At 41.9% G+C, this 27554-nt stretch overlaps 1 protein-coding gene across 2 annotated transcripts in view; it reads right to left on the bottom strand.

The window, feature by feature from the left end:
* Positions 1-2259: 2259 nt before the first annotated feature.
* The window catches only part of LOC105704265, a 64325-nt gene continuing 39030 nt past the window's right edge, over positions 2260-27554 (bottom strand). The window contains exons 2-14 of one of the 2 annotated variants that reach the window (XM_023433881.1): positions 24724-24955; positions 22815-22923; positions 22624-22648; positions 21999-22182; positions 18909-19258; positions 17671-17737; positions 17279-17596; positions 17025-17184; positions 16147-16475; positions 13361-13474; positions 12327-12413; positions 3687-4034; positions 2260-2763 (exon numbers count right to left, since the gene is read on the bottom strand). In XM_023433881.1, coding sequence (XP_023289649.1) covers positions 2596-2763; positions 3687-4034; positions 12327-12413; positions 13361-13474; positions 16147-16475; positions 17025-17184; positions 17279-17596; positions 17671-17737; positions 18909-19258; positions 21999-22182; positions 22624-22648; positions 22815-22923; positions 24724-24955 — 2491 coding nt within the window. In that variant the 3' untranslated portion in view covers positions 2260-2595. Of the gene's footprint in view, positions 2764-3500; positions 4035-12326; positions 12414-13360; positions 13475-16146; positions 16476-17024; positions 17185-17278; positions 17597-17670; positions 17738-18908; positions 19259-21998; positions 22183-22623; positions 22649-22814; positions 22924-24723; positions 24956-27554 lie in introns of both variants that reach the window. The other variant, XM_023433880.1, reaches the window with a different exon arrangement.

The following is a 27554-nucleotide window of genomic DNA, read 5'->3' as shown; positions in this document are numbered from 1 at the left end:
TCTAGCGGTGGAAGTCATCGTCCCCACTTGGTGGCGAACGCCGTTAACAAAAAAGTGTTGTATTCGAATCGACTGAATTGAAGGATGTTTAACTTCACCTTAATGTATGTGTCGTTCGTTTTATAACAGTGTTATGTAGCTACGGAGGAAATAGTAATACGAATATTACTTACGCGTTACATGTATGTTACGTTACATGTTACGGACGTTATGCAATGGTTATATTGTTATGAAACTGCGTTTGGTGGATCTTGACCCGTTGGTACGCAAAATACCCGCAAATAGACGATGTACGCGACAATCGTCGATGAGCATGAAAATCATCGATAAGCGCAAAAATCGTCGACGGGGTCAAAACCGTTGACGTGGGTGAAAATCGTCTACGAGGGCGAAAATCGACGACGAACGCGAATACGTAAAGGTGTACCTTGCCTTTAAAGTCCTCCTGCGTCTTCGTCGAAACACACTGAGAGTGACATATTCCAGGGGATATATGGAGACGAGCTCGAAGCTCTCAATGCTGTGATCGAGACCGCGAGGACAAAGGAAGCCCGGGTCGTTCCCGAGGATGTCGGCAGCGACGATCAGCCTCGTCGAGGTCAGCCCCAGGGCGACTTCCCGAAGGCCGCGTCCCTCTCTGGTCGTCTCCGCGAATGGCGACTCCACGAGGACCGTGTCCGAGAACTCGCAGTACTCCGAGCGCAGCAGTTTCTGAATCCTGTCGTGGCCCATGGCACTGAAAATCTGGCCGGGACCATTGAGGTTGGTCAGGGACTGCGAAAATGATGCAAACTGCCGACTCCAGGACCGGGACCAGGGAAGGAACTTATTTGGGGGTAGAGTAGGGAACGGGTGACAATTTTTCTCCCTAGGGATGAGAATCTCGGCAAGGGAACGCGACCCTTACGAGGACACTGGCGTCCGAAGTGTGGTTGGAAAAGTCAGACGAAGGCGCACATGGCAATCCCGATCAGCTGATGCTTAGACAGAGCCTACTTTAAGGTGAAGTGAAACACGTCGAGGAACTTGATCGACGTTGATAACGAAGATTTTTCTAAATGCCTACGTTGCCGACGTTCGTTTTTATATTGACAGCTGGGTCGAATTATATTGTGTATTGTACCAAATGGCATATTCCACCTGTCGTTTTCGTACAATAATTATAAAGAAATCGAAGTAAAACTCTAGAAATCCTCTGGATTCATGCTTTCTGGGGCCCTAATTCACTGCGGAGGGACCCCCTGCGCCATCTGTGATTTCCAAGTCAATTAAATTTTCCCTCCGAGACCTCGTATTACCATCGTTTTAGCAAAGAAGCGCATACAACACTTTTTTTGCCTTTATCTCGTTCAAATGCGAGTTTATCGATTACCAGAGTGTTCTAAATTGTCGTAAAATTATCCTGACCCTTTCGATTCTCATATCAGGGCCTTCGATAATTGTATATCGATCGAAATATGAGAGCTCGACGCCATTTTGGTTCTGGTCTGGACTGAGTTAATAAATTTTGTTGAAAAATCCAAATTTTGAATGTGTCAGGACAATTCTTAGATGATCAGAAGTGACGTGTCAAAGTTTCGGACAGTTTGGTCTAATGCCCTTAAAAAAAAGTGTTGTATTCGAATCGACTGGTTTGAAGGGGGTTTCACTTCACCTTAAGGTGAAGTCAAACGCCGGGGAACTTGATCGACGTTGGTGAAAAAGGTTCCTCTAAATACCTACCGACTTTCGTTTTTATATCGACAGCTGCATCGAATTATATTGGGCATTGTACTAAATGGCATTCACCACCTGTCGTTTTCGTGCAATAATTATACAGAAATCTAAGTGAAAATCCAGAAATCCCCTGGATTCATTATTTCCGAAGCCCTAATTCACTGCAGAGGGACCCCCTGCGCCATCTGTAATTTCTGTGTCAACTAAATTTTCACTCCGCGACCTCGTATTCCCGTCGTTTTAGCATGGAAAGGCATAAGACACTTTTTTTTACACTTCTTTTACTTTTTCACTTCACCTCAAAGAACCTTTTCGCGATATTTGAACGCGGCGTCCAGTATGACTGCCCCTACTTTTCATTATCATGGTTTATTACTGACTTACGAGACAAATACTATACCGTATGATTAATTGTCATCTAGTAATGTTGTTAACAATTTTCTTTTTTAAATCTTAGCTACTTCCTTCATCCGCACATAAATGGTCGCTCTAAACGGATTGATGAGAGCTCCTAAAAATGGGGTAAAAAAAAAGAAGTTCACGTACGATTATGGGCATTACACTTGCTTATTTACTTCCGCCACTGGAACGAGAATTTCGGCAGTATTTTCGAGGTGTTACAAGCTCAAGATTACGCGGAAGTATTACAAATCCATTACGTGTACGTACAGCTAAGATGTAAATTGTGGCGCTTCGACATACGGTTTACATGATACTCGATATTATTTATGTCTCGGGTAATAAATAATATATAAAAGGACGCCTATGTAAGAAAAAGCCTTAACGTATACGCTGCTTCGATAATATACAGTCGTTAAAATACATCGATACTTCTTCCATTTATCGTGCGACGGTAAATTTCGATGTTTAGACTTAGATCTATCGACCGTTCTGCTCCGGGCTCACTTTGATGGTGACCTTGTTGTTCAAGGCCGCTGATAGCTTCTCAACGTTCCTCTGGACCAGACTTACTGGCTTGGCAGTGTCGGAATTGGAAGCCGCGATTGAAATTACGTTTTCTGCGACCACCGGTTTCGTTGTGACCTCCTGAAAGAAACGAAAGAGTCCCTTTTCGGTTAAAGTGTAAAGAAAAAGGTCTTACGGCAACAATACATTTTAAGATGGCACGAAAATGTCCTCGAATATCCCGACTATAACACTTTTCTGCGAACTGGGCATACCGAATCGTTTGACATTTCACTACATGAATATATAGACTCTAAAAAAGACCCTGGCGGCCATGAAATTTGCAATTAAAAAAAAATGTCTTTATTGACACCTCAATTCTTTCATACGATATCAAGATAGTTTGAAGTCTTACCACGTGAATGTGGAGGCCCTAAGAAAGGTCTCGACCCCCATGAAATTACATTTTTTATAACAAATTTGTAACAAATTGANCGAAATTGGAGAATGTCGACTTTCACCGGTGAATGTCAACAGATACCAAATACGTCGGTGAAAGATCGAATATTTCATTACATTGTTGTACATTCGGACCCTCTCCAGTGTGTGTCGACAATCACACACCGGTGAATGTCAACATTTACCGGTGTAAGTCAGAAATAAGGGTATTTAGCAAATATTTCGGACATACACTAAGCGACTATGTGAATGTTGACATTCACCGGTGAAAGTCGACATTCTCCAGATTTCGGTGTTTCACTGTAACATATATATATATATATAGCGTGACCCTTTCATATCACCTTAAATTGTCGACTCTTAGAATAGGAAAACGCCACGACCCTGGCATACTCGAAGCCAAAGATGGGAGTCTTTACCCCTTCTGTCTTTTTCCTGAGGTTTGACCTCTGCAGCGTGGCAGCGAGCTCGTTCTGCAACCTAGAAACTGCAGGAACCCTGGCTCGTTCCTCGTCCTTGTCGGCGAGTTTCGGCTGCTGAGGAAGGAACTCCAACCTGGAGGGTTGTTTCGCCTCGCCCTCGTAAGCGCCTATCCTGATAGCTACCTTGCCGAGTGGCTGAGAGTTTGCACTAATCGGAGGCGGCGCGGGGGGACTCTTTTTCGACTCCATAGTTGAAGGCAAGTCCTGGGGATTCGCATCCTTGGGGATTCCCGGAGACCCGTGGCGAGGACTTCCTGCAGGAGGCGCCTTCTCGACAACGCTCGTCGAGGTCGCCGGGGAGAAATACGTCGGCGGAGGCTTTGGTACCGTGCTGGGGGATTCCTTTAACTTGAAGGACTCCAGACTTTGCATCTCTACGGCGTCCTCGCCGATTTTTCCCTTTGCCGACGATGGAAGAGGCGGAGGTGGAGGACACGAAGTGCTTCCGTTCACTTGGCGCTTCTCCTGCTCCTGAAAGTTATTAAACAAACATTTTTATTTATTAATCTAGAAGGTTAAACCGAGCAGTGGTTGCACTTTTTGAGTAAGGGGTAACGGCCATTCCCAGAATAAGTACAATATGTTGTCTGATACTGGGTTTGAGGTCGAAGGGATCATCGACGTGTTAAGGTGAAGTGAAACACGTCGAGGAACTTGATCAACGTCGATAAAGAAGATTTTTCTAAATGCCTACGTTGCCGACGTTCGTTTTTATTGTACTCGAATCGACTGATTTGAAGGGGGTTTCACTTCACCTTAAACCTTCCTTAGAGCGTCCATAATTACCTGGGGAAGATTTCAAACGATTCGGTGCACTCAGTTTGGAGAAAAGTGTCACAAAAAATTGATCGATCCCGCATTCGTCCCACCTTAAGGTTTTACGGATCTTTGAGCAGGTCATTCTTTCCAGAACACGGAACACTGGTGAGACCACGCAATTCTAGAGTAATTGCTGGAGTTCCTCGTTTAAAACGGTATTTGCCGCGTTAAACAGAGAGAACAGGAGGAATCCGTGACCGTAGAAGAGACACTGATTGCAGTGAAGTTCTTATTTCAATTAGATGTACATAAACTTTCCTCCTGAAAGAACCCCGCCACGTGAATATAGTAATCTCTCGCCAGCAGCAACAAGCCGAGAATGAATTCCACAAAAAAGCAACAGCAAGAAGCGATTGAAAATATAAATTCCATATCAGTCAGCTGATTTTTCCCTGTCTTACATGGCACCATTGAACGTCACCAGCTCCGACACCATCACCAGCAGCTATCCCAACCCCAGCCACCTAACCAACAATCGTGAACAATTGAGTCGCAACGGGTTAAATTAATGGCATTTTTCAGCTGGGCTACGCTTTTTTACCCTAGTGACGTACGCCACTTTCACATCGCCTTAAGGTGAAGTGAAACACGTCGATTAACTTGATCAACGTCGATAAAGAAAATTTTTCTAAATGCCTACGTTGCCGACGTTCGTTTTTGTATTGACAGCTGGGTCGAATTATATTGTGTATTGTACCAAATNGGCGATGCCATACCTGGAATTGGTAGTGCGTAATGTAACCATGGATTAAATTCTCCGCTAATGTATGGAAATTTCATTTTTTAAGGTGACATGAAAGAGCCAGCCTATATGTGCCCATAATTATGAAAGTGGTCTGTCATATGTTTTTTGTTTATTTCTTTTTCATATTACGCCATTTCATTCACGCCATATTATTTCAAACGAAATTACATCGAATTAATTTCGTTTGAAATAATATGGCGTGAAATAACTGATAAACTCATTTTTTTTTAATTTTGACTTAGACCACTTTCATAATTATGGGCACATATATACCTGAGAGGTCGAATCGTTGGTAAAAGAACTCTCCGAATTGGGTGTACCGATTCGTTTCAAATTTTGCCAGGTGAACACGAAGGCCCTAAGGTAGGTCCTGAAACTCATGTCATATCATCTTTTATAAAAAATGTATTTATTTATCAGGACTAGAATCAACGCGGTGTGCTCCGTGCACGCTTTCGACGTTTCACGCTTCTTGAAGGCTCAGAGTCGAAAATGAAGAGTTTCAGGATCTTCCTTGTACCCTCGATATTAATGTTCTAAAGTTTGATTAGATTCGGTACGCCCAGTTCGGAGAAAAGCGTCACGAACGAGACCTCATTGACGGCACTTTCATATGCCCTTGAATTCTGCAAAATTGAAAAACACCAGCCATACCTCCTAGGATGCCTATTTCGGTGAGTCCGCCTTCTACTTTTAACTCCACCTTCCCAAACGGAGACTCCACCTTCGACCAACTTATACGGTTCCAACAATTTGTAGGCAGGCTTGCCGACGTCATCCTGATTGCCATGAGCAGGACCGAGGTAGAGTCCAGAGCCGCATTTCTCGGGAACACCGAACCTAAACCTAGACAACTTTGGAGCTAGTGCCTTCTTATTGGAGGACCCTCTCCCCTGGGACATGCAGGACCTCCTGGTGAGTAAGGTTCGTCCAGGGATGACGTTCTCAGAAGCGGTGTTCAAGTTCTCATCCGTTGTAGGGCTCTCCTCGAGGCAACTCCTAGAGGACTCCTTGCGTCGAGAACTGTTCCTGTCGTGGTTCTTCCTCCATTCCCGGGCGAAGAGGACGTCGCAGAGGCCGCCGTTCTTCTGACTCCTGCGATGGGTTCGTAGAGCTCGGTCTACCGGCCAACTGTAACATGGTTTCTTTGTGGACATCGTAGGTGAACGGTCTTCGAGCTCGTAGTGCACGTCGTCCAGGCTTGCTCCTGCGAATCTGATGGGCACTGGCGTGTAATGGCCGTTTCCTAGCTCGGCGTGGGATGGACCAAGGTACAGGTCCTTCTGGGGCCAGTTTGGAACAATGCCATCCCCAGCTCCCCCGTAATGGGCCCATACTCTGCAGACTTTCTTCCGGGTTCCAGATCTCCGGCCGTCCAGTTCTATCTCCGATGAGAGGAGGAAGAGCGTGCTGGTGCTCGACGAACTGGCTGCCGTGGTCTCCGAAAAGGAGCTGCCTCTGCTTTTTTGCGAGAGAAGAGTCCTGACGTGCTCGCACCAGATCGTCCAATAGGCTCCTCTCTTCTGCATCCCGCCCAGCTCGTAATATTTCGCTCTTCCGTCCACCAGTCTGCGGAAATCGGTCACATCGCGGTTCTACTCACGTGGGCTCTTCCCACCGAGCACTCTATGTTACGGTTACATAACACTGGAATAACGTGATGTATAACGAAAGTTATACAAAAGATGCATCGATACATGCAGAATTATTACCGTTCGGTAACGGTGTTTCAAACTTGACGGCATTGCAGTTGTTTGATATTAAGGTGAAGTGAAACACGTCGAGAAACTTGATCAACGTCGATAAAGAAGATTTTTATAAATGCCTACGTTGCCGACGTTCGTTTTTATATTGACAGCTTTGTCGAATTGTGTTGTGTATTGTACCAAATGGCATATTCCACCTGTCGTTTTCGTACAATAATTATAAAGAAATCGAAGTAAAACGCCAGAAATCCTCTGGATTCATGCGTCCTGGGGCCTATGTGTCAAAGTTTCGGACAGTTTGGTCTACTACCCTTAAAAAAAAGTGTTGTACTCGAATCGACTGATTTGAAGGGGGTTTCACTTCACCTTAAGGCGATGGGAAAGTGGCCACTGAGGAGTCAGATTGTTTGTATGAATTATGTTTGGGATGGAACTTTGTCATATGAATATGGAGGCCCTAAGAAAGGTCCTTACCCTCGTGAAATTTCATATTTCTAAAGAATAATTTCTTTGCTCGATGCGAAAAACAAACGTTGATATGTATTGTTCATACTTTACGCCGTTTGAAAGCTTATGATCGGAAAGGATGACTTTCAGGGCTTAGGGTATAACTGTTAGAAAATTACGGATTTCACGTGGGAAAAGGAAAATCAAGAATAGTTAAAAGTTATCATAAACACGCAGGGAAATTTTCGGATATCTCTTGACCGATACCTGCTCTTGGGCCTAAAATTTAGTTGCCTGTAAACGCCGCACGTGGCGTCGTAGTCGATTATAGAATCAATAATCACGAGTATAGATTTCTTGAGTTTTACCTTCAACCACTTTTGTAATCACACCACTGATCGTTCTACTCGACAAATCAAGTATGACATTTTGTTCAACACTCGATACGGTACAACCGATATAATAAACCTCGACCAATATATTAAATATATAAATATCCGTAACGTGGCGCGTTGTTTCAGATGATACCACCGGCTAGAAGAATTTTCCCCGGCTTCGGGGAAATATTTCCTCTTACACGTCACCGGTCACAAAACTTCATTTGCAGATAATTTCGCCTTTTCCTCGATTTTTATCAAGGTTGTACTAACATTGTAAGGAGTTATCGGAACCAATGGGCGACACTTTCCGGGCCCACCGTCTCGACTCATCTTCCCTGGGTCGATGTCATGCAGACCGCTCGACGAATTCCCGTTCCAGGACGTCTTAGGGCCCTGTTTCCTCGCACCCGACGACCCTATCTCACGTTATCTCGAGCTAACTTTGTTCCAGAAGTCACGCGACGTCCTCTCGGTTGGGGAAAGAGAACGAAAAAGATGATGGGCCTCGTCTTGGAACGACGCGCCTCGATGAGCCGCGAGGAGAGCACCGTTGCGCCGCGGCCGACGCGGTTACGACTGCTCTTATGTAAGAATCCGTATTCTCCTTCTTTTCCACCGAGATGCCTATCGAAGCGGTAACAAAAAATGAGCACGTACCCGGGGCTTACCTATCGCCGGCGATTGCGGCCGCGGCGATAAAGAGTAATTGCTAATTGCCGATAAATGACGGAACTTGCGCGGGGACTAACCGGCCGAGTCGAGATTCGAAAAACGAATTATGAGCACTTTTCCTTCCTCACCCTGGTAAAATAAAATAAATATAGTCCGACTTTGATCGATCGGTTGATCGATTAATTGTTTAATTTATGCTCGGAAATTGTCATTTATTTTAGGTCCTACTTCCGAGCTTGTAATAATTGTGCCCATAATTATGAAAGTGGTCTAAGTCAAAATTAAAAAAAAAAATGAGTTTATCAGTTATTTCACGCCATATTATTTCAAACGAAATTAATTCAATGTAATTTCGAAACAAAAAATATATGACTTAGACCACTTTCATAATTATGGGCACAATTAACGTATTCGAAAAACGAATTATGAGCACTTTTCCTTCCTCGCCCTGGTAAAATAAAATAAAAATAGTCCGACTTTGATTGATCGGTTGATCGATTAATTGTTTAATTTATGCTCGGAAGTTGTCATTTATTTTAGGTCCTACTTCCGACCTTGTAATAATTAACGGATTCGGAAAACGAATTATGAGCACTTTTCCTTCCTCGCCCCGGTGAAATAAAATAAAAATAGTCCGACTTTGATCGATCGGTTGATCGATTAACTGTTTAATTTATGCTCGGAAGTTGTTATTTATTTTAGGTCCTACTTCCGACCTTGTAATATTTAACGGATTCGGAAAACGAATTATGAGCACTTTTCGCCCTCGCCCAGGTAAAATAAAATAAAAATAGTCCGACCTTGATTGATCGGTTGATCGATTAACTGTTTAATTTATGTTCGGAAATTGTCATTTATTTTAGGTCCTACTTCCGACCTTGTAATAATTAACGGATTCGGAAAACGAATTATGAGCACTTTTCCTTCCTCGCCCCGGTGAAATAAAATAAAAATAGTCCGACTTTGATCGATCGGTTGATCGATTAACTGTTTAATTTATGCTCGGAAGTTGTCATTTATTTTAGATCCTACTTCCGACCTTGTAATAATTAACGTATTCGAAAAAGGAATTATGAACACTTTTCCTTCCTCGCCCTGGTAAAATAAAATAAAAATAGTCCGACCTTGATTGATCGGTTGATCGATTAACTGTTTAATTTATGTTCGGAAATTGTCATTTATTTTAGGTCCTACTTCCGACCTTCTAATAATTAATACCGACAAAGTCTTACTTTAGGCGGACGAGTAGAAGAAATTGACTGCTTCGTTGCGAAATAGATAATTCCAGATAATTCTGAAAATTACGAGCGACTTAGTCAGGATATCCAGATATACGGATACTTCGACGGGGGAATTCGAAAAATTTCTTTCTTAAATCCCGCGCATTTGTTCATCGTTAATTTATTTCTTCGAGCTAAAGAAAAAATGATATACAACGCGAAATTTGCAAATATGACATTCCCAATCATTGGAAATGTTCTGATACCCATAAAATTTCATATTACGTACAAAAGTCAACCAAATATTTAGAAACAAATGTTGAAACATGAAAGTTCCCGAATATGAGAACCTGCCTCAAAGCCTCTATATTCCATTTGCAAAATTTCAAACAACTCGGTGCACTAAGTTCAGAGAAAAGTTTCATTAATAATTTAACGTCACGCGCTTCCAGGCTACCTAAAAGGCTAATTGCAATCGATGAATCAATACAAAAATAAAGCCATAGAGCAATTAATAAGAAAGAAAATGCCCCACAGACCGAATGACTTCGAATAAAATCCATTGTTACATTTTATCGTACTTTTATAATATTATAGTATCCCTGAAATAAACCTTGGATACGTGCTCAGGCAGTCTGTAATTAACATTCGAGTGCCGGTACATTTAATCCCACGAGTAATTAGCAACTGATTGCAAATAGCAAATACTATTCGAGTAATGGGTAAAGCGAGCAAACGCGTAACAACGTCCGACTGATGACGGGTTGCGGACAATCCCCTGACACAAGTTCGAATAATTACTGACGTTATATACCCTGGAGGAACAATTAGAAAAAAAAAAAAAAGAAAAAGGAAGCGAACGTCCTCCGGCTGAGGACCGCGCCAAGAGCAACTGCGAGGAGAAGATGGCGCGCGCGAGTTTAAGGTGAAGTGAAACCCCCTTCAAATTAGTCGATTCGAATACAATACTTTTTTTTAAGGGTATTAGACCAAACTGTCCGAAACTTTGACACATCACTCCTGATCATCTAAGAATTGACCTGACACATTCAAAATTTGGATTTTTCAAAAGAATTTTTTAACTCAGCCCAGGCCAGAACCAAAATGGCGTCGATCTCTCATATTTCGATCAGTATATAATTATCGAAGGCTGCGATATGAGAATCGAAAGGGTCAGGACAATTTTACGACAATTTAGAACACTTTGATAGTCGATAAACTCACATTTGAACGGGATAAGGGCAAAAAAAGTGTTGTATACGCTTCTATGCCAAAACGATGGTAATACGAGGTCTCGGAGTGAAAATTTAATTGACCTGGAAATCACAGATGGCGCAGGGGGTCCCTCTGCAGTCAATTAGGGCCCCAGGAAGCATGAATCCAGAGGATTTCTAGAGTTTTACTTCGATTTCTTTATAATTATTGTACGAAAACGACAGGTGGAATATGCCATTTGGTACAATACCCAATATAATTCGACCCAGCTGTCAATGTAAAAACGAACGTCGGTAACGTAGGCATTTAGAAAAATCTTCTTTATCGACATTGATCAAGTTAATCGACGTGTTTCACTTCACCTTAAGGCGCAAACTACTTCCTATCTCTCGACTTTCGATCCTCTGTTGAGAGAGGGTACACGGGCACACAATTGCGCTCTGTTACGGCATTGTCGCACTTGTCCATGTCGCACTTTAACGCCGGAGTACCTGGCAGGAATACTCATACACGCAGGTGTGTACTCGTGCACGCTCGAGTTTCTTTTCAAGAGGCGACTCGAGAATTTCCTTCCACCTTTACCCTCGGATTCCGGCGATGAGTAAAAACGATCATTCAAGCTGAAATGGAAACTGAATTAATAATTGTAGAGATTATTCTTAGGGAGTGGGCCATCGTTTAGTGACAGGGTAAAATCGCACATCGTTGAGACGAGTACCGAACAATAATTAATACACATTGATGAAAATTGATGTCTTATTAATTATGTCTTGAAGCTTTGAAGCCATTTTTCATGGCTTGTAAAATTTTAAAAAGTCAGGCTAAACTGTATCAATAATTGTGAAATAACTCCCTAAGAGAAAGAAAATCAATTGTTTGGAGACTCCGACGAGTACTCTGGAACTCGCGAATTAAGTTATCGACTCGTACATGTATATATTAAAAGTCATGAGTCGATCTAGGAGAACTGCAAGGGGGGCAGCCACGTGTGTTAACTTATCATCAACTCGCGATACATTCAATGCCACATTTTATATACTTGTTTAGCGATACCGATGTACCGAGTGTCAACGATTTGCATAAGGCGGTACTTTTCCTCCAGACGAAATTTTTAGTCGCTTATTATAACAAATATTATATTACCTTTAATTGTACATTAATTAATCCCGCGAAAATTACAGAAAATTGGGTTTACGTGCTACTCGGTTTTCGAGTGAAGTCCATTTTCGGATTTTCGATTCCTATCTTTCCTCAATGACCAAAAGAGATAAACCAACAATAACAGCCGATAAACACGTCGTTACGATTATGGCAAAGTACGTGGCTTCTATACAAAGATCAGGCTTATCCATTTCTCACAACAATGGTGTTTTAAAATCATTATCTGCTGATAAGTACCATTGTCATTTTACACCCCACGTGTGTAAAACGCTGCAGAATAATTCTCGATTAACCTTGTATGAGTAAAAATGACAGTGAATATTAATTCCACCGGAATTGCCGTTACACCCTTACGTTAATCTATTTCCCATAAAATGTTGCAAGAGTTATGATTATACCTGCTCGTCGGCTTGATCCGAGAATTGAACGTGTTGCTGAGCTCCGCTGAACATCTTTCGATGCGCTCGCTTGAACTCTTCCATTAGCTAAACAAAAATAATAACAATAAAAATCGCAGCCATGATTATAACGATGCTTCCTCGAGTGCAATTGCAAAGGTGCCCTCGAACATGCAGGAAGTAGATTATGACAATACGGAAAATAAATGAGCAACGCTCGCGCACTTCATTCCGCACGTTAATGCGAAACCGCCGTGTTTAACCACTAAATCTAACGTTATACCATTAATATTACATTCCCATCATTCTCTACCATATCTTTAATTAGAACATTTTCCTAATAAAAACACCTAGTAGCTAATCTCCGAAATTGTCCAAAATATTTAACGTTGCATATCTTAGAAGTAACTGCAAACGCAATAACGAATTTTGTTCGACGCTTAATAAATGCACACAAAATTCTGATATAAAGGGTCTGATTAGAAATTTCATAAATTTAATAGAAAATTCAGGAGAAATATTTTCTGTCCACTCTTAAGCATCAGCAGGTAAAGAACCGGTAAGCGCATCGCGCTTAATTTTCATTAACAAAACTTGTTCCAGCACCTCAGATAACCATATCATTAATTAAAAAAAATTAAGACATCGACCCTTTGATCCTTCTTGAACTTCATTCATATGTAAATTCTTCCAGGTTTTTCATAAAAAAAAAAAGCAATCCAATAGTTAACTTTCGACGATTGTTCCGACGCTCAGTACCGCTTCAGATGATCGCATCCGTGGTCGTTAATGCAGAAAATGAAGACGTCGTCCAGGAAATGACCCAATTCCTTTCGATACGCCGACTGTATGCAACCACTGCAACGATCGAGCGTGGAACCTTTTTTTTTCTCCAACAGGAGTGACGAGGTACAAAGAGGCACTAGAAAACCGCGCGTGAAAGTGGTGTGCAGGAATCGATCGATCATTGCGAATGGATTTCCCAGGTTTTCGGTTTTTTACCGAATCGATGGAGTGGCCAAGAGGTCACCAACCTTATCGTGCGTGACCTTCTGCTCCTGCACCCTTAAGGCCTCCGGATTTTGGACTTTCCTGGGCTCAGCGACATTCTCCTTCCCCTGCTCGGATTTCGCAGCGTTCAAGAGCCGCTGAAAGAAAAAGTGCAAGGGGTGATTACACGAATTTACAAGTGCATCGAAGGGACCGAGTTACATTAGACGATGTAGATTAGTCATGTCTGTGGACTAGTCTGAACGTACGCATAAAGATTAGCCACGATGGCACGCACGAAGAGAAACCCGCTCCTGAGGGACAAGCCTTAAGGCGATATGAAAATGGCTCCTAAGGACTTCTTCCACCGTTTATTACACTTTTTTTTGTTATTAAGGTAAAGTGAAACACCCTTCAAATCAGTCGATTCGAATACAACACTTTTTTTTAAGAGTATTAGACCAAACTGTCCGAAACTTTGAGACATCACTCCTGATCATCTAAGAATTGTCCTGACACATTCAAAATTTGGATTTTTCAAAAAAATTGTTTAACAGTCCAGACCAGAACCAAAATGGCGTCGATCTCTCATATTTCGATCAGTATATAATTATCGAAGGCTCTGATATGAGAATCGAAAGGGTAAAGACAATTTTACGACAATTTAGAACACTCTGGTAATCGATAAACTGGCATTTGAACAGGATAAGGGCAAACAAAGTGTTGTATGCGCTTCTATGCTGAAACGATGGTAATACGGGGTCTCGGAGTGAAAATTTAATTGACCTGGAAATCACAGATGGCGCAGGGGGTCCCTCTGCAGTCAATTGGGGCCCCAGAAAGCTTGAATCCAGAGGATTTCTGCAGTTTTACTTCGATTTCTTGATATTTATTGTACGAAAACGACAGGTGGAGTATGCCATTTGGTACAATACACAATATAATTCGACACAGCTGTCGATATAAAAACGAACGTCGGCAACGTAGGCATTTAGAAAAATCTTTATCGACGTTGATCAAGTTCCTCGACGTGTTTCACTTCACCTTAACTGGGTGCACCAAATCGTTTGAAATTGTACCTCGTGAATGTGAACGTTTTGAGGAAGGTCCGTCAGCCGTGGAATTAAAATTTCGATAAATAATACGAACAAAACATACATATAACAATTTAAAAAAATGAAATTTCTTGGGGATCGGGGCCCTCCGTCAGGGCCTTTATATTTACGTGGTAAAAAGTTCATATAATTTAATACACTCAGATGAAGTTTCATAGAGATCCCTTAGTGGTCTCTTTCATATCACCGTAAATAAAAATATGAATACAAATATTAATATAAATGAGTAAGTGCCTTCTAACTCCTGTCGGATGTATCGAGCACCTGGTTGACTACTTATTCGATTACATGACACTGATTGAACGATAGGCTTCCGTTCTATCCGGCGAATATCGGCTTTGTCTTATCTCACGTCCGATCCGATTTCGCCCTCGATCGCGGATAAACTTGAAAGCGCGTGAATAAAATTAAGCCGACATCTCGTTCAACTGACGTCGTCGAGGGAGAATACTGGAAGTACTAGAAGTACTTGAAGAGCGAGGGCCTGGCTCTTGAAAACACTTCCCAGCTCTTCGGCTCTTGTCAGCAACAATGAGGAGCAGGTTACCAGCTCTATGTACACTCGTTATAACAGGTACGTACGTACCCAAGAGGCTATTCACTCAGTAAATCATGGATTTTAATGCGCGAGATCCCTAGAAATTATTTGAAATCGCTAAAACATCGTCACAACTTTAAGACCGAACATCCCATGTTACCGAATCGCATTGTTTATCATATGAATTTATTTTTATTTTTTTTTCATTCATCATATATGAAATCAAAGGCAATTGGTTCTCAAAGAAAATCGTTTCCACTGATTTCCAAGTGACTAGCCCCTCGCTTTGATTTCCTATCATAAACAATACGATTCGGTAACAAATAATGTTTGGCCTTACAATTGTGACAATGTCTTGGTGACATCCATCAATTTCCAGTGATTTCCGCTTGCTATTTCCAGCTGAGTTCCACGTGACTTAAGCATTAAAATCATTAAGGTGAAGTGAAATACCCTTCAAATCAGTCGATGCGAATAGAACACTTTTTTTTAAGGGTATTAGACCAAACTTTCCGAAACTTTGACACGTCACTCCTGATCATCTAAGAATTGTCCTGACGCATTCAAAATTTGGATTATTCAACAAAATTTTTTAACTCAGCCCAGACCAGAACCAAAATGGCGTCGATCTCTCATATTTCGATTGATATACAATTATCGAAGGCCCTGATATGAGAATCGAAAGGGTCAGGACAATTTTACGACAATTTAGAACACTTTGATAGTCGATAAACTCACATTTGAACGGGATAAGGGCAAACAAAGTGTTGTATACACTTCTATGCTAAAACGATGGTAATACGAGGTCTCGGAGTGAAAATTTAATTGACCTGGAAATCACAGATGGCGCAGGGGGTCCCTCTGCAGTGAATTAGGGCCCCAGAAAGCATGAATCCAGAGGATTTCTAGAGTTTAACTTCGATTTCTTTATAATTATTGTACGAAAACGACAGGTGGAGTATGCCATTTGGTACAATACCCAATATAATTCGACCCAGCTGTCGATATAAAAACGAACGTCGGCAACGTAGGCATTTAGAAAAATCTTCTTTATCGACGTCGATCAAGTTCCTCGACGTGTTTCACTTCACCTTAATTTCTTGAGTGAATAATCCAACGGATTTCCGAGTAAATTGTCGATAAACTGTAAATAAAAGAAATAGCCCTTCGTAAGTACCTGCTGAGCTCGCCTCTGCAATTCTTGAGTAATAGCCGAACCCAAATCGATGCTTGCACTAGGAGATGTCCTTGATGCACAAATGCGACCGATGCGTCCTGGGGCTTGTTCGTTGGGTTTGTTCGTTGTTCCAGTGTTGGCACCTCCGTTGGATGCAAACGAGACCGTTGACGCAGGGTCGCAGGAAGATGTCGATAGGGAAGACGAAGTCGATGCCGAGTCTTTGCTGCAGGACGACTCGAGACTCGATTCGGTCTCAGTGGACCCCGTGCTTCCCATGGACATGGTGCTGCCCATCTGCATCCCCATCGCGTTCATCGGTTTGGTATCTGCAGGAAAAGGACACGATCATAAATGAAAAAAAAAGAATGTGGAACAACCAAAACGGCAGATATGAAGCTCTTAGAGCAGTTTTCGCGTTTTCAACAACATGTAATTAAGATTTAAGGTGATGTAAAAGGGTCGTTCCGTATATATAAAACATTAAAATATTTGTAAAGAAATTTCGTGAGTTTGAGGACATTCCTTCGGACCTCCATAATCACATTCTAATGTTTAAAATGATTCGGTGGACCTAATTTAGAGAAATGTTTTAAAAGAGTTTGCAATTTGGTATATATATTCATGGAATGACCCTTTCATATCACCTTAACAATTTTAATAAATGGTTGCTCGAACTGTAACACGCGACCGACAATTGGTGATTGATAATTTTGTCATGGATGTTGGATAGATTATCGGTGGTATGTTTACCCTTTCATTTAAAATGTCTGTCGCGTGTAGGAGCGCACTTCATATGGAGGTCGAGAGGTATATTACAGTCCTTGTACCGAAGCATGCATAAGTGAAATTAGGAAATCCCTTTGAAAGAAACCAACCTGCTTGCCACTTGTAGGAAAGTGGCGGTGGCATGGAGGGCGGAACGGGGGGACAAACAGAGTGAACTTCCACGGTGGTTACAGTTTTCCTTTCGGTTTCCGTACGGCTCTGGATAAGCTGCAATTCGGCCAGTCGGTTGCCGTCCGGCTGTCCGTTATTCTGAAATGATATTTCATATTAGTTATAATTATCTCGAGTTTTGAAAATTCGAAAGCGAGGTTAAAAGAACGAAACGGCATAAGAGGTAGCCTACCACTTTGGACGTATAATAGCCGATGTTATCATCGGCAGGACCGTCATAGATAACGTCGCAATTGTCGCGTTGATACACCTGTCGTCTTTGGGGCTCGACATTCCTCACGTCGTGTCTAGAATTTGTGTCGAAATCGTGGACTTCGTAATCTGCTCGAGGGGCCACGGGATCGTATAGAGGCTCGTTTTCCTTTTCGTAATTCTCTCCTCTGATTCCAGGATGAAACCCGTGAGAGCAACCCGATCGCTGGTATGGACTCTGATTCTGGTTCACCTGGATGACCGTGGTGTTGTTCGACTTCCTGGTCCACTCTTGCATCTGCAAGTCAAAGTGCAACGTCTCGTAAACTCGGCCCTGCGGTGGTTTCTCCGTGATCGAATTCTCTCCCTCACCTGGTCCACGTGGCTCCACTCCGAGGTGGTGCAGCTGCTCGTCGACAGGGCCAAAGGACAGCATATTCTGGAGATAAGAAAGAATCTTTAGTTACCCGAGACGGCTCTACATGTTACTCATCTTGCTGCTAATTGGAAGAGGCGATACATGCCCGACCTCGATTTACCGACCTAATGCAAAGTAGAATTCTGCCGCGTTCATCGATACGAGTATACAAGTGAACGTTTACAAAGTGTTCTCGATAGTTAACAAAAAAATATATAAGTAAATACCGCTTATCCAATTAAGGGCGCTCACCACTCCAGCGATTTTGCAGGGCCTCACGGGGACAACGATTCCGAACGTATTTCTAAACCGATCGAGCTTAACGAGTGCTTATATTGAAGCTGAAACGTTGACCTGTGTTTATATGGGAGCGATTTTCGATAAGTGGTCATTATCATATAAAAAAGTGCAACGACATAATTTCAAGGCCCTTTTACCTAGGAAGGAGGTGCTCGATCGAAAATCGCTCCCATATAAACACACGTCAACATTTTATCTTTAAAACGAGCACTCGTTGAGCTCGATCGGTTGAGAAATACGCTCAAAATCGTTGTCCCCGTGGAGCACCTTTTTCAGGATTTTCAAGTTTCTCGCGCGGAATTTGGGCATTCCTTAGCAACCGTTGCCGACACTAGGCGGAGCGTCCAACTTGCGTGTGCGTGCGGCCGAGGGTCACACACGTTTCGGCGCCTAGTCCAGAGGCGTCTAGCCGTTGCGTGAGTTGTATACGTGCAAAATACACACACATTTTTCGCCCGTTGCTAAACACTGCCCATTATGCGTCGCGTCTCCCTCATCCGAGCGAGAAAGTACGTTTTGGTTACCTCCCACCGAATTCGATGCTAATGCCATCTAGCGGTGGAAGTCATCGTCCCCACTTGGTGGTGAACGCCGTTAAACAGAAAAGGAGATCTAAAATATAGTTCTGCTTTAAATTCACGGGAAGTTACAAAAAATTAATTCTTCTTAATTATTCTTTCACAGAGGGCTCGAGGTCGTGATATCATCGCATCATAACGTAATTAAAATATCACATTTTTGCATCAAGAGGTTTTCAACTCGTGACACTTTGACACCATGACGTTTCCACGAATGAACGTCATGCATCGGCTCATTAATCGGAATCGGCGGTGCGCCTAACGATCGTTATCGGGTTCGATACTTTCTCCGACCACTTTGAGGAGAATCTCACCGGCCATTTCCGCAGGGCTCGTCGTGGCCGCGACGCGGTCCCGTGCCGATCTCGCCGAGTCTTTGCGGAGAGGAAGGCGCGTTTCTGCCGCTATGCGGTGGGCTTTCCGCGATCAGGCTGGAGGACTCGGAATTGTACCCGCTGGAGCCGCGCATCCAAAGAGTCTCAGGACAGTCGTAGAGATGATTAGGAGCGGGTCGGTTCACCACCAGGTCGAGTACTGCCGCGCCGCGCATGACCTCGATCGCGCGCTCGAAGGGGAGGTCCGTCAGTCGTTGCCCGTTGCACCAGATGATCACGTCGCCAGCCTTCAAACCTGCAGCTCGGGCTGGTCCACCTTCCCTCGTGCCCTGAAATCAAGAAGCTCGGTAGAGTTTCGCCCCAAATGTACCCATTTGCATACGTGCATATACGTATGCGCGAAGCAACGTGTATGCGTAAAACCCCACAGAGTACTTAAGGTGAAGTGAAACATCCTTCAAATCAGTCGATTCGAATACAACATTTTTTTTAAGGGTATTAGACCAAACTGTCCGAAACTTTGACACATCACTCCTGATCATCTAAGAATTGTCCTAACACATTCAAAATTTGGATTTTTCAAAAGAATTTTTTAATTCAGCCCAGACCAGAACCAAAATGGCGGCGATCTCTCATATTTCGATCAGTATATAATTATCGAAGGCTCTGATATGAGACTCGAAAGGGTCAGGACAATTTTACGACAATTTGGAACACTTTGGTAGTCGATAAACTCGCATTTGAACGGGATAAGGGCAAAAAAAGTGTTGTTTGCGCTTCTATGCTAAAACGATGGTAATACGAGGTCTCGGAGTGAAAATTTAATTGACCTGGAAATCACAGATGGCGCAGGGGGTCCCTCTGCAGGTCAATTAGGGCCCCAGAAAGCACGAATCCAGAGGATTTCTGGAGTTTTACTTCGATTTCTTTATAATTATTGTACGAAAACGACAGGTGGAATATGCCATTTGGGACAATACACAATATAATTCGATCCAGCTGTCAATGTAAAAAGGAACGTCGGCAACGGAGGCATTTAGAAAAATCTTCTTTATCGACGTTGATCAAGTTCCTCGACGTGTTTCACTTCACCTTAAGGGGACGTGAAAGTAACATCCGAAATCTTAATCGTTTATGAAACTTTTATACGAACTGCGTCTACCGAATTGTTTCAAATTTTACAACCTAAACATGGAGGAAATCAAGACGCACAGTAGAGTTTCGCGCCAAATATACTCAGTTGCATACGTGCATATACGTATGCACGAAGCAAAGTGTATGCGTAAAACCCCACAGAGTACTTAAGGGGACGTGAAAGTAGCATCCGCAATCTTAATCGTTTATGAAACTTTTCTACGAACTGAGTCTACCGAATCGTTTCAAACTTAACAACGTGAACGTGGAGGCTAAAAGGAAGGTCCCGACTCTCATGAAATTTCATTATACATAAAAAGTTGTAATATATCCATGAAGAAATTTTAAAAAAATTGAAATTTTATGCGTGTCAGGGCCTTCTTTATAGCCATCACATTCACGTTGCCAAATTTGAAACGATTCGGTACACCCGGTACGAAGAAAAATTTCATAAACTCTTAGACACCACTTTCATGTCACCTTAAATGATGGGAGATAGTAATTTTATCCTCGTTTTATTGAACAGCTAAAATAAAACTACAAAATTCTTGGGCGTGCTCAGAAGACTATAAAAATCAACTACAAAAGTCAGGGGCACGTTGATTATAAAATTCATAAGAAATCGCGATTTCTCAACAGTGCGTCTTCTGTTTTTTTAATAAAAATCTACGTAAGGAGAAAGTATCGAGAGAAATTATAATAGCCATTTCGTAATTCCAGATGCAGAATAGAAGTTAGGTTGGTTACTGGAATTCAAATCTGGAGCAGTTCTCCTTTTCTCGCGGTGGATCCGCACGTTACTAATATTAATAACAATTAACTTACGACCATTACAACGCAAAATAAAAACGTGAAATCGCGGTATCGGTTCTGTAATAAATTCGAGCGTAACTCGAGATACTGGCGTAACGTTATTAAGGTCAATTAAATTCTTCTCGAGCTCGATACCGCGGCATAGCGTTGTTAGTAAACTGGTAATGTAAGGAAACTCGTTACCGTTTTACCAGAAGGCTAGAATCGCGCCATTAGCAGTAAAACTGAGATTCCGCCGGCGCTTTTCTCGCGCCTCGGGAACGCGCCAGGTTCTTATTACTCCAAATTCATATCAATTCGAGGTGAGCTAAATATGCACCGATTTAAGCAAGGAAACTCGTTACCGCGCCGCCATGGCGAGAAAATAGTGCCATTGCTCGTAAAACTTGAATTCCACACGCACTCCTTTTCGCTGGGAACGCGCAGGGATGTTATTACACTAAATTCGTATAAATTTATAGTTACGACATGCCGGGAGCAAAACTACCACGGGGACATGTAAAACGAAAGGAAAAATACGGAGCAGGACTTCGGCAATAAATTCGAGCTTGGTCTTAGGAGGCGCAACGATGATCCTGAAACTAATGGCGCTTTAAGGCCGTGTGAAAGCCGAGGAGTCAATTATTTATGAAACATTTCTCCGGAACGAATAAGCTAAATTGTTTGAAATTTTACCCCACGGACAAGGAGGCCCTAAGGAAAATCTTGATACCCACGAAATTCTATTTTTAACAGAAAATTAAAAACTTGTTTCAAAGAAGATTTTGGTTCAATGAAATTTCATGTAAAACTACACAGCGGCACTTCGGCGATAAACCTTATTTTGAATAATATACTCTTTAAATAGTAACCAAAGGAATATCTCGTTAATTCAAATGCCTAGGGTAAACTCGAATTAATTCGGGATTATTACAATTTGTTTAAGGGTACTCCAATCTAATAATTATTCCTTGAATGAAGAAAATATTTCTTTGGCTCAATGAATTCCTTTTTTCTCAGGGTATGAGCCCCTTGCAACTTTCGCCGTTAATAACCCTAGGTAAAAAACTGATGATCACCCCGAGTACTTCGCAGGAGTCCAATTTACTGGGCAATAAAATGAGTAATTGAATGAGCGAGAACCTGCACGGTGAGGCCGGGTACGATTCCTCGACAAACTCCACATCCAAGGCGTCCCTTTTCGCCAACGGTGATCCGGATTCGCACCTCGGTACACGATGGAACAGATCCCGAACCGGTTTCGTTGTACTGGAACTGTTGCTGCTGCTGCTGGACCATATGCCACGTTACCGGGTCGTTCGGATTGCTGCGGTCGTAAATTGACATTATTGCGTCTAATTCGAGGAAATATTCACCCTAAGAGGCGTCCGACCGATCGAGTCACTAGTTTAACCCTTTCGTTACCTTGGACGAGATATCTCGCGACCCAATACTGGCCGATCAACGCTTTTGACGAGATATCTCGCGACCCGATACTGGCCGATCAACGCTTTTGACGAGATATCTCGCGATCCGATAGATTATCGTCAAAAGCGTTAATCCACTACTACCGGGTCGCGAGATATCTCGTCAAAATCGTTGATCGACAAGTATCGGGTCGCGAGATATCTCGTCAAAAGCGTTAATCGGCCAGTATTGGGTCGCGAGATATCTCGTCCAAGGTAACGAAAGAGTTAACCGCGAAACCTTGGAAATTTGTATTTGGTCGATCGGTTACGCCTGTTTTAAGTTTAATCGCCGTACTCACTCTTTGACTGGTATCATCCCCACACCTGTAATTAAAAAGTGACTTGTTAACGAGGAATAGATGATCTCCCAAGGTATGTGTTGAAAATCAAAATGTGTTGGAAGACTTGGAAGTGAAACATGTTTTGAACGCTTTTTTACGCTTTTTAGTAAGAAAGTAAATAGCGATGAACATTCGTTACGATGACTTACTTCGAATTTTGAGAACGAGAATTTGTTGATTTTTCGCCAAGAGGGCGACTTCCTGGTGAACGGCATCTTCGACGGGATAGCCATTCACCCTTAAGATTTGGTCGCCTATCTGGAATTGAAACAAGTACGGATATTAGTTCCATGTTTATATGGATCTTTTTTTCAGATCAATTTCTGCATCGATCCCTAGTGAATCACGTTTCAGCTTTCGATCTGCCGAGTCGAGAAAGTGTCTCGATATAAAAATGGCGGCGCACTCAGCTTGATGGAATCGATTAATCACAACTTCCGGCGCGGTTAAGCGCACACCGTGAGAGGAAACGTTTTATCGCGTTTAATAGTAGGAATAAAAATTAAAAATAAATAAATACCCCCTGCAAAGTATTACACATAAGTACACCCTTCTAACTATAAAACATTCACCGATGTTATAAAATTATATTTCCTTATTAACTTTATCGCCGAATAATTTCTACTTGACCAATTTCTTCAGAAAAACGCCTCAGCGTTGCTTGGAATATTTCATCATGTTCAGAACATGATCGATGAGTGAACGTAGAAAAATGATGCATTATAAAATGCACTTATGTACTGAATCTCTATAAAGACGGTTAATAAGAATCACGACTGAATTCGGGATTTTTTATAAACGTCTTAATTATTTCTGAAAATGTCTTGACTTGTAAAAATATAAATCAGCTCCGCCTTGTCTATAACATACGTTATACATTTATGATAAGTTTTAAATTGTATAAATAAAATGTAATGAATTTGTAACGTGTATTAAAACGTATAAATAAGGTGTCATAAAATCGCAATATCTTTTTAACGGTATACGGATGGATGTTAGAAAAATGGGTCGCAGCTTCGTAATTTGGAGATTTGAAATTTACTACGAACCACCGCAGTCGTTTCGCGTCAACTTGATAAATAATCGACGCGAAACCCGACGAGGATAACAGGTCCGAATTAGTCGCGGACAAGTTGGCCAAACGAACAGGTTCCAGGGGAATGACCCTCGCCGGTTGGTCCAAGGAAGCATTCTTTCGGTTCTAGCAGAATTGTAGAACGTACATACCCTACTGATACCTATAACAATCGTACAACGGATAGGCTACACCGAATTGACCAGGAGAAAAGCGGCAGCCATTTTGTTTCGAGGCCCGATCTCCAAAGTAAGAAATATATTCTATCAATTCAAAGAGTAACTATTTGACTTAAGGTGAAGTGAAACACGTCGAGAAACTTGGTCAACGTCGATAAAGAAGATTTTTCTAAATGCCTACGTTGCCGACCTTCGTTTTTATATTGACAGCTGGGTCGAATTATATTGGGTATTGTACCAAATGGCATACTCCACCTGTCGTTTTCGTACAATAATTATAAAGAAATCGAAGTAAAACTCCAGAAATCCTCTGGATTCATGCCTTCTGGGGCCCTAATTGTGTGCACAAATGCGAGTTTATCGATTACCAGAGTGTTCTAAATTGTCGTAAAATTGTCCTAACCCTTTCGATTCTCATATCAGAGCCTTCGATAATTGTATATCGATCGAAATATGAGAGCTCAACGCCATTTTGGTTCTGGTCTGGGCTGAGTTAAAAAATCCAAATTTTAAATGTGTCAGGACAATTCTTAGATGATCAGGAATGATGTGTCAAGGTTTCGGACAGTTTGGTCTAATACCCTTAAAAAAAAGTGTTGTATTCGAATCGACTGATTTGAAGGATGTTTCACTTCACCTTAAACTCAAATCGATTGAAAGCAACGTTCCTTCGAAATGATGGAAATTTACTTCGAGTCGATTTCAGTGAAATTCATTGAATGACAAAATATTTCTTTGATTTATCGCATTTCTTTTTTCTTTTTTTTTTTTTTTTCTCCGTGTAGAGATAGCGATAACGCTTACCCGTAGTCCATTTCGGTGAGCCTCGCCTCCAGGCTGGACGTCGCTCACGTAGAATCCCGCCGCGTATTCTCGTCCTCCTCGTAGAGAAAAACCGAATCCGGAAGCGCCTCTTCTTCGGAGTCGGACATTCCTGGTGACGCCGATCACCGCGACTCTTCCGCCACTCGCGAGTCCCGCGTTGCCGAGGGAGGACGCGGTCCCCGCGATGGAGGCATTCGAAGAACCAGGAGGCCTGCAATGAGAAACGAGTCAAGGTCATTCAAATGTAAAACAATGGGTCTGGTTATTGCATTTTCTATTACTTGAAATGTAAATATTAAAAATAAAGGCCCTGCGAAAGAAATTCCAGAAAGTATTTTACATCCCCTTTAAACTGAAGGATTAAACGTGGTAATAAAACATGGCATTTAAACAGGATATTTGTAAAAGTGCTAACAATAAAATGCTGTAAATATTAAACGTTAAGTAGTAGCACCGTGAAGAACAAAGGAAAATAAAGGAATGAAAATGGAGAAAATATTTTACATCCTCTATAAATAGGATATTAAAATATGGCGATTAAATGCGGTAATAAAACATGGAATTTAAACTCACAGTTTGTAACGATAGAAAGTATTAATTATGTAAAATAAAGAAATATTTGACATCGTTATTAAACGTGGCATTTGCAACAATATTAAAAATAGGGATCCTGCAAAGAAAAAACTGGAAAAAAATATTTAATACTGCTTTAGAAAGTTTAGTAAACCTTGGAGGGGGTTAAATAATTATGCCGTACACAATTTCCTATAACAACGAACGAAGGGAAATTTAATAATCGGCAGGACGTTGTAATTATCGCTTAGGTAACACCGCGTGATTTGAATGTAATACGCATTAGCATGGACACGTTTACACGTGTCCGCTGAAAGCTGTATTTGCAAGTAACAGGAACGATGCCGTTATTTCATTGAATAAAATGACGTATCCGCTCGTGCAGGAACCGAATTAGCATTCGAAACGTGAAAAGGAGACAAGACTCGGCATGGAGTCGTAAGAAATAAGAACAAGCGAGCTCATTAATCGGCGGGGAAAAAGAAGAGATTCTCAGGGCAGCGAAGAGAGGGAGGGAGAGGGCTCGAGAGAGTGAAGTGGAGGCAAAACCGGAAAGACTGTAATAAGAGGAAAGGAGGGCTTCTCGAGCTCTCCTCCCAGCTTGGAATCTTGGGGCAAATAACGTCGCAAATCCATCGATCGTTTCCGATTGGTTTCTGCGCGAGTCTCGATTTCGAGGTGGTTTTCGCCCCCAACTCCATTTCCGGGGATACGTCTAACTTCCAGGTAATTCGAATCAATGGAATCGGAACACCTCTTTGCACGTAACAAAAAAAAGAATTCAGTCACAGGAAGAGACTTTACTTGCAACAAATGTGAACACTTGAAAATGGGTCAGCAATATTTTTGCTCGGAAGCATTTTTGTTATATTTATAATTACAAGAAAAAAAAATTATTACTTCGATATTACTGCAATATTCTTTTCTAGAAACAACAAATTGTATATCGCTTATTCGTCGGTTAAGATCGTAAACTAGCGATGTCATCGTCTTGGATTCGATCGCACTCGATTTAGGTCACTTCTAGTGAAACCTCAAACAATACCATCGACAAGTCGCTAATTAAACTTTTAACTTGCCGATCTCTGACACTGGCTTAAGCGTTATAACGTAATTTATTATGCAACGTTTGGTTGCTGAAAGAAGTTGCATCAGACATTTGGATTTTGTTGAACCGTATTTTGTGAAATCGCGGCTCGAATAATTTTTGGGTGTTGGATGGTTTAGTAGTGATACGTTATCCGCACATTTTTCGTGTCCGAAGAGTTGAACAGATGACGTAACTTATATAATTTTTGGATGTTGGATGTTCTGCTGGTGACGTTTAGCCGAACGTTTTTCGTATCTGGAAAATAGATCGCATGGCGTAACTTATACTATTTTTTAATGTTGGATGGTCTGGTGGTTATATGTTATCCGCACGTTTTTCGTGCCTGGAAAATTGATCGCATGGCGTAACTTATTATATTATTTTTTAATGCTGGATGGTCCGGTGGTTATATGTTATCCGCACGTTTTTCGTGTCTGGAGAGTTTAACGCATGGCGAGCATGTCGCGAGACGAGACGGGACTGGCATACGAGTCAGAGGGGGCGTCTTCTAAATGACAGTCATTACGGCAGCGAGACAAAGATACAGGCTCCATTTGAATAATTCCTTGGCACTGAGTTCTTCCGACTCTCTTTGGAGCTCGGCAAAGAACTCGTCCTCGTCTCGAGTTGGCTCTTGCGAGAACATTGGCCGAGTCTCGACGCGTCTTTTTGGCTTCGAACATGGCGGTTCTTCGCACTTCGTTCGTCTTCGGCTGACAGAGATCGATATCGAGACCGCCAAACTCCCCTCTCGTCGCGAATAGCTACAGATAAATGTACCATGAAATTAGGAATTACACAAAACGTAATTAGGAACTATAATTACTTATTTAACATCTCTAAGTCGAGTATAGAGAACCTCGAAAGAGCTTCGAGCCAAATACACATTTACATATTTTTCATATGAAAACGTAACTAGAAAACATAACCACTTATCATATCTAGACGAAGTATCGAGAACCTCGAGAGAGTTTTGCGCGAAATCCGCACCTGCATACTAATTATATGAAAACGTAAATAAAAACTATAACTATTTAAATATCACCTCTAGGTTACATACAGGAAACCTCGAAAGAGTTTCACGCTAACTATACACTTGCATACTTGTTACACGAAAACATAACTAGGAAATATAACTACTTATTTA

Source organism: Orussus abietinus, unplaced genomic scaffold, assembly GCF_000612105.2.
Source record: "Orussus abietinus isolate OABI.00-Male unplaced genomic scaffold, Oabi_2.0 scaffold168, whole genome shotgun sequence".
NCBI classification, from domain to species: domain Eukaryota; kingdom Metazoa; phylum Arthropoda; class Insecta; order Hymenoptera; family Orussidae; genus Orussus; species Orussus abietinus.
The sequence above is the reverse complement of the archived record's forward strand: the minus strand, read 5'-3'. Positions and strand labels throughout refer to the sequence as shown.